The 7,500-nt window shown below is 65.3% G+C and overlaps 1 protein-coding gene across 1 annotated transcript in view; it reads right to left on the reverse strand.

Moving 5' to 3' along the window:
- Positions 1–2,456: 2,456 nt before the first annotated feature.
- The window catches only part of ARF5 (ADP ribosylation factor 5), a 17,494-nt gene continuing 12,450 nt past the window's right edge, over positions 2,457–7,500 (reverse strand). Inside the window, exon 6 of the mRNA XM_014961941.1 lies at positions 2,457–2,506. Within this exon, the coding sequence (XP_014817427.1) occupies positions 2,457–2,506 (50 nt within the window). The remainder of the gene's footprint in view (positions 2,507–7,500) is intronic.

Consider the following 7,500-nt stretch of genomic DNA (forward strand, 5'->3'; position numbering starts at 1 on the left):
GGGGTGCTGCCCGCCCCACTTCTCCCCACACAGGCTCCTGGTGCGACTGGATGCTGCCCCACGGGGCGGCTGTGGCTGCTTTCCTCCCCCCCACCGTGACAGCCTCCACTTCCACACAGGTAGGAGATGGTGGGGGGCCATGGGGGGGGTCTCACCAGCACCCCCCAGGCTCCGGGCACCCTCTGGAGCCCACGCTCCCATTGCCAGGCTGCTCTCAGCCCAGGTCTGCTCCCAAAGCATCCCCATGGATGCCCTGTGACATCCCACACTCTGTTTGCCCCCCCCCTGCCCAGCACCTCCTGGACACCCCCACCAGCTCACCGCAGCCCCTCCACGGTCACGGTCATGGTCATGGTCACAGCCCCCCAGCTCCCCTGCACCTCTGCACCTCCGCCCCCCGCGCCTGGGACGACGCCTGCTGTGGTAAAAGGACTGGGATGGGGGGGCTGGGACCCCGGGGGGGGGCACAACCAGGGTGGGAGCCGGCAGTGGGGTGTGGGACCCCACGGGGTGCTGAATGGTGCAGGGAGCCGTCCCCCCCCAACCCCACAGCGATGGGGAGTGGGGGGTATGGGATGGGTGTCCCCTGCCCCACGGCAGAGGGATGGGGGGGATGCTCCCCAGCCCCATCCCCTGCCTGAACCCCGTTTCCATCCCGCAGACCTGGCCCCCGGCGGCAGCCCCCCTCCGGCTCCCTGGCCGCCCCCCTTTGCCCTGCTGCCCCCCCGGGCTCACCTGCACCCCACTGCCAGCCTGCTGAGCCCCCCACCGTTCCACCCCAGCTCCCCGGAGCCCCTCGCCCACCTCCACGCAGCGGGGTGGCCCTGGCTCTGAGGGTCCCCAGCAAGGGGGGGGGGGGCTCCGGGGCAGTGGGTTGAGGATGTCCATGCAGGGGTGACAGTCGGGCCACCATCAGCTCACCATCTGGACCCCCCCTTCACCCTCCCAGGAGCTCCCAGGACCCTCCCAGGTCCATGGGGCAGAGGAGGTGGGTGCTTGGGGGAAAAACCTCCCTTTCCTCCCCCCCCCTTCCAAGGACCCCCTCTAATCCCATCCAGCATTTTTAGCCTGGCTCTGGCCAGGGCACAGTATGGCCAGGGCAGCTCCCCAAAGTGCCCCCCCACTCACAGTGGGGTGATGCCCCCCCCCTGCATCCATCCCAGCGGGATTTTTGCCACCCCCAAGGCAGGAAAGCTCCGTGCTGGGCTTTGTCCGGCCACCGGCCTCTTCCTCCGCTGCCTCAGGTGGCTTGTGGGGACCAGGGCCACCACCCCATCCCTGAGGGTGTGGGGGGTGGCGGGCAGTGGGAGCTGAGCACTTTGGGGACCCTCTCATCACCCCGGAGCACTTGTCACCATCCCCAGTGCCGTGTCCCCTGTCCCACACTGCAGACGGGGGGGCAGTGTCCCTGCCCCCCTTCCCTGCTGCACCCCCCAATTAGCATCCCTCCATCCTGCCCAAGCTCCCCCCACCCTCCTCCTCCCTTCTATTTATAATAGCATTAAATTACCCTGGGAATAGTTAATTAACCACTGGGGGGGGGAGGAATAGTCAATGCCCACGCTCCCACCCACCCCATGCTGCGGGTGCTGCTGGGCAGGGGGATGTGGGACAGTGGGGGGGACCCCCTGGTTGGAGACCCCTTCTCCTGCCTGCCGGGCTCCAGGAGCACCGGGGGGGACCCCGCTGGCAAATGGGGGCTTTTCCTGGTGCCTCCAGAAAAACCTCTAGCCCGGAGGGGGCTCTGCTAGCCAGGATGCTGGGGAGTCTCCGGAGCCGGGGGACCAGGGGGTGTACAGGATGGGCAAGCAGGAAAAACACTCACCGTGGCTATTGTGCCCCCCCCGGCCATTGCCCATGGCTGTGGGCAACCCCCCCGGTGCCGATGGCTTCAGCACAGCCCCATGGGGAGCCGTGTGGCCAGCGGGCAGGACCGGGTGGCACAGCCAGGACCAGCTCCAGCCGTCCCACATCCCACGCTGGCCCCTCCACCGTCACCCCACAGAGCCCCCCGGGCCCACCCCGGGGCAGAATCTTCCTCTAAATAAAAAGTTTTAGGGGTTTTTTTGTTTGTTTGTGTAGAAATGGAAGGTAAAGGTGGAGGCAGGGGAGAGGCGCCCGGCACCGAGCTGAAAATATGGTTTTATTGGAAGGAAAATGGTTGTTTCCTTCAGCCAAAGGAAACCAAAGGGCAGGGGGGGGGACACGCTCAGCCCGAGGTGAGGGCTTTCCCCCCTTTGTGGGGCCTGGTGGTCACTGGTCACCATCCCCACTTGCCCACAGCCCCTGGCCGGGAGCCCAGCCTCTCTGAGGGCAGCCCATGGAGCCCCTCTCCCCTCCAAACATTAGCCTCCAGCTTAGTTTGTGTCTTTTTACACAAGAAAAAAAAGCACTTCTATAAGAGAAAAATGTTCTCCGAGTGAGACACCATCCCAGGAGTACCTTGTCCCGAGCCTTCAGTCCTGGGGGACACCGATGGGGGACACCACTGGAGGGTCTTGCTCACCTGCACCCAACAACGGGGTGGCAGCACCAGCCCAGGTCCCATCTTGGCCATCCGTCTGTCCTGGCCACTGTCTGAGCATCCCGGGACCAGGGATGAGACTTGGCAAACTCGTGGCATGTGCTACTGACCAGCTTCTGGGAATGGGGACATCTCCGGTGTCGGAGACGACTCGTAAGACAGAACTGAGCAGGGATGCCCTGGGCCACCCCGAGCCCGCCCTGGGCTGCAGCTCCCTCTGCCCGTGCGATGCCGTGGGCCACCGGGCACCCGGCACAGCCGGGGCTGCAAACACCGGGCACGGTCCCCAGGCAGCTCCACCACACACACGGAGCCCCCGGCAGCGGGATTTCAGCCCTGGGGACAGGGATGGGGACAGGACAGTGGCAGGAGCCTTTTCCTTCCACAAACGTGGAGCGACTTGGGTGGGTTTGGTGTATTTTTGGGGGGGGCTGCAGGAGGCCGGGTGCCACCGTCACCAGTCCCCAGACCCTGCAGCACCATGCGGCGGCAGAGCCACAGCTCACTCCCAGCCCTCAAAAACATTAAAAACTGAAATTGCTGGAGTGGCTGGAAGAGAGGGGGTTGCTGGTGGGGACTCTGCCACCGATGTGCCCACCGGCACGGTGCAGGACCCTGTTTGGGGGGGCTGTTGTGGGGCACCCGAAATGCTGCGGGGCACGGGGACCCTGCAGGAGCCAGCCCTTGGGGTGCCTGGCCGTGGGGAGGGGGTGCAGGGCAGAGCCCCCCCAGGCTTTGGCAGCAAAGAAAGCCCTCACTGGCCACTGTGGCGTAGTGGGGGGCTCCTTCCCTGGCTTGGGGGGCAGCCGGGGTGTTCACCCCCCTTTGTCGTGGCAGGGCAATGCCCAGGGCACAGGCAGGTTTTGCAAACCCCTCCTGGAGAAGCAAATGGGCAGCAAGATCTCCTGCCTGCTCCTGCCTGCTCCCCTGCCTGCTCCCCTGCATGCTCCTGCCTGCTCCTGCCTGCTCCGCTGCCTGCTCCTGCCTGCTCCTGCCTGCTCCCCTGCCTGCTCCCCTGCCTGCTCTCCTGCCTGCTCCTGCCTGCTCTCCCCTCCCCTGCTCTTGCCTCTTCCCCTGCCTGCTCCTGCCTGCTCTCCTGCCTGCTCTCCTGCCTGCTCCTGCCTGTTCCCCTGCCTGCTCTCCTGCCTGCTCCCCTGCCTGCTCCCCTGCCTGCTCTCCTGCCTGCTCCCTTGCATGTTCCCCTGCCTGCTCCTGCCTGCTCTCCCTGCCTGCTCCCCTGCCTGCTCCCCTGCCTGCTCCTGCCTGCTCCTGCCCGCTCCCCTGCCTGCTCTCCTGCCTGCTCCCCTGCCTGCTCCCCTACCTGCTCTCCCTGCCTGCTCCTGCCTTCTCCTGCCTGCTCCCCTGCCTGTTCCTGCCTGTTCCTGCCTCTTCCCCTGCCTCCTCCTGCCTGTTCTCCTGCCTGCTCTCCCTGCCCGTTCCTGCCTGCTCCTGCCTCCTCTCCTGCCTGCTCCTGCCTGCTCCCCTGCCTGCTCTCCTGCCTGTTCCCCTGCCTGCTCCCCTGCCTGCTTCCCTCCTGCCTGCTCTCCTGCCTGTTCTCCTGCCTGCTCCCCTGCCTGCTCCTGCCTATTCCTGCCTGCTCCTACCTGTTCCCCTGCCTGCTTTCCTGCCTGCTCTCATGCCTGCTCCTGCCTGCTCCTGCCTGCTCCCCTGCCTGCTCCCTTGTCTGTTCCCCTGCCTGCTCCCCTGCCTGCTCTCCTGCCTGCTCCCCTGCCTCCAGGATCCCCCAGGATCACTGACAGCGGGGACATCAGCATGGCCAAGGGGACGTGTCCTGGCCCCACGGCTGGAGGAGAGGGGACTCGGGCAGAGCTGGGCACCCACTGGTGGCCACGGCCGTGGGGAGCCATCGGGGCAGAGCGGGGCTGCAAAGGGCACAATGACAGGCAGAGCCCTGGGCTGCTGGCTGGGAGGTGGCCGTGGCCGGTGCCAAAGGGACGCCCCAGGGCCTTACAGCTGGCATTTCCAAGGCACGGCTCGTCTCAGCCCTGAGGGTGATGGCCAGGCCAGGCTGGAGGAACTGGTGCTAAATGGGGCATTAAATGATCTGCAGAGAGTGGCCGTCCCTTTGTCCCCCGGCTCGCTGAGAGCAGGGCTCCAGCCCTGCAGTGCCTGTGTTGGACATCAAGCTGAGGTTCCACACCACGCTGTCCCCAGGGAGATGGGGGGTACAGCTGTCCCCAGGGAGATGGGGGGTACAGCTGTCCCCAGCGCTGGCAGGACCATGCATGACCCAGGGGAGGGAGCCTGGCTTGTGTCAGGACCAGTGTGGCCAGCAGGACTGGGGCAGTGACCGTCCTACTGGACTGGACACTGGTGAGGCTCCACCTCGAAGGCTGGGTCCAGTTTTGGGGCCCTCATGACAGGAAAGACCTTGAGGGACTTGGAGCAGGCCCAGAGAAGGGCAACAGAGCTGGGGAGGGGGCTGGAGACCAAGGAGAAGGGTCTGGAGAACTTCTGAGGGAGCTGGGGGGGTTCAGCCTGGAGAAAAGGAGGCTGAGGGGAGACCTTCTCGCTCTCTCCAACTCCCTGAAAGGAGGGGGCAGCCAGGGGGGGTCGGTCTCTTCTCCCAAGGAACAGGCCATGGGACAAGAGGAAATGGCCTCAAATTGCCCCAAGTGAGGTTTAGGATAGAGATTGGGGAAAATGTCCTCCCCAAAAGGGTTGTGAAGCCTTGGCAGAGGCTGCCCAGGGCAGTGGTGGAGTCCCCATCCCTGGAGGGATTTCAAAGCCGGGCAGACGTGGTGCTGAGGGACACGGGTCAGTGGTGGGTTTGGCAGTGCTGGGTCCATGGTTGGACTCCATGATCTGAAAGGTCCCTTCCAACCCGGACAATGCTATAATTCTGTGATTCTATGGGATATGGCTTCTCCCAGCCCTTTCTCAGTCCCCGAGGACTCTCTGCCTATGCTGTAAATCAAGCCGTGTGGGATGGAGCTGTGCTACAACGGCCGTGTCTTAACCCCCAGCTTCCACCACGGGGCCACCTCGGGTGCCTCTGCCTCTTCTCCAGCCTGGGCTTCCCATGCTCTGCCCGTGGTGGCCCCGCTCTCAGGGTCTTGGCACCATGAGCAATCCCAGCCCCAAGCCAGCACCAGTCTGGGTGGTGGTGCTGTGCCCCACAGCCAAGTGCTCCGGGCAAACCTTGCACCAAAGCACCCAGGAACCCCCCGTCCCATCCTGTCCCCCCACTTTCCACCACCAAAGGGCAACAACCCACATCAGCTCTGGTGGCAGAGTCGGGGCTCTGGGACCTTGCGAGCTCTGCCCTCAGGCTTCAGCAGCCCCCCAGCCTCCAGCAGCCCCCCAGCAGCCCCCCAGCCTCCAGCAGCCCCCCAGCAACCCCCCAGCAGCCCCCCAGAGGGAAGGGGCAATCAGAGGACCAGCCCCAACTCTGCCACCAGAGCGGGGTGGGTCTGGGTCCCCCCTTCTCTCGCTCCCTGGGCTGGGGAAGGACCCAGCTCCCTGGCCCTGACCCCCACTGCCCCCCTCGCTCCCTGGCCAGGCCCCCCCGGGCTGGGTGGAAGCCCCCCAGCACTGAGCACCCACCTGAAGCGTTACAGGGGGACAGCCAGGGTGTCCCCACAGGGACAGAGTTGGGGGGACAGCCAGTAACCCTGCAGGGGACAGACTGGGGGGGCAGCCAGCACATCCCCATAAGGACAGACTGGGGCGACAGCCAGCACATTCCTACAACAACAGTCTTGGGGACAGCCTGTGTAACCCTGCAGGGGACAGTCTGGGGGGGACAGCCAGCACACCCCCATAGGGACAGACTGGGGGGACAGCCAGCACATTCCTACAATGACAGCCTTGGGGACAGCCAGTGTAATCCTGCAGAGATAGCCTTGGGGACAGCCAGGGCATCCCCACAGGGATAGAGTGGGGGGACAGTCAGGGCATCCCCACAGGGACAGCCTGGAGGGGGGACAGCCTTTGGGACAGGCAATGTAACCCCACAAGGACAGATTGGGGGGACAACCAGGGCATCCCCACAGGGACAGCCTTGGGGACAGCCAGCGTAACCCTGCGGGGACAACCTGGGGGGGACCAGGCAGGACATCCCTATGGGGACAGCCTCGGGGGGGACAGCCCTTGTAAACCCACAGGGACAGCCTGGGGAGAGCCAGAACACCCCCACAGGGACAGACTGGGGGGACAACCAGCACACCCCCACAGGGACAGACTGGGGGGACAGCCAGCACATCCCTGTGATGACAGCCTTGGGGACAGGCAGTGTAACCCTGCAGGGACAGCCTGAGGGGGAGAAAGTCCATGTAACCCCACAAGGACAGCCTGGAGGGGGGACAGCCAGGGCATCTTTTCAGGGCTGGCCTTTGGGGACAGCCAGCACATCCCCATAGGGACAGCCTGGGGGGTACAGCCAGTGTAACCCCGCAGGGACAGCCTGGGGGGGACAGCCATGTCATCCCCCCCAGCCAGGACCAGTCTGCTCCCTCTTCTCCCAGTGCCCTCCGCTCAGCCCCTCAATGCCAGAGCACGGCCGCCCTGGGGCTGGGCTTTGCCCAGTCCCACTAATTAACAACCCAATTAGCGTTCCTGCAGCAGGTGGCCTGAGCTGACCCCGCAGGGCTTTTTTCCCCCAGCCCAGGCACCGTGGGGAGCCAGCACCCACCCCGACAGCACCCTGGGGTGGCTGGAAAACAGGCTACCCCCCCCTCCCTGCACCAGGGAATGAGGATATCAGCTTGAAAACACATCTGGGAGCCTCTGCCCACCCCCTCTGCCCCCCCCACCCCCAGCACAGCATCCGGGGGGGCTTTATTCCGACCCGGATCCCCCGAGCCCAGAGACTCTGGTGGAAGATGCTCGTTGGGGAGGGGGGCTCCCCGGTGGCCCCCGCCACCAGCCAGAAAGGTGCCGGGCGCAGGGTACAAAGTGGTGGAGTTTTAATTACTCGATGTACAACAGCACGTCACGCAGCCATACGCGCCCCC

Source organism: Calidris pugnax, unplaced genomic scaffold, assembly GCF_001431845.1.
Source record: "Calidris pugnax isolate Ruff unplaced genomic scaffold, ASM143184v1 scaffold459, whole genome shotgun sequence".
Classification (NCBI taxonomy): Eukaryota; Metazoa; Chordata; class Aves; order Charadriiformes; family Scolopacidae; genus Calidris; species Calidris pugnax.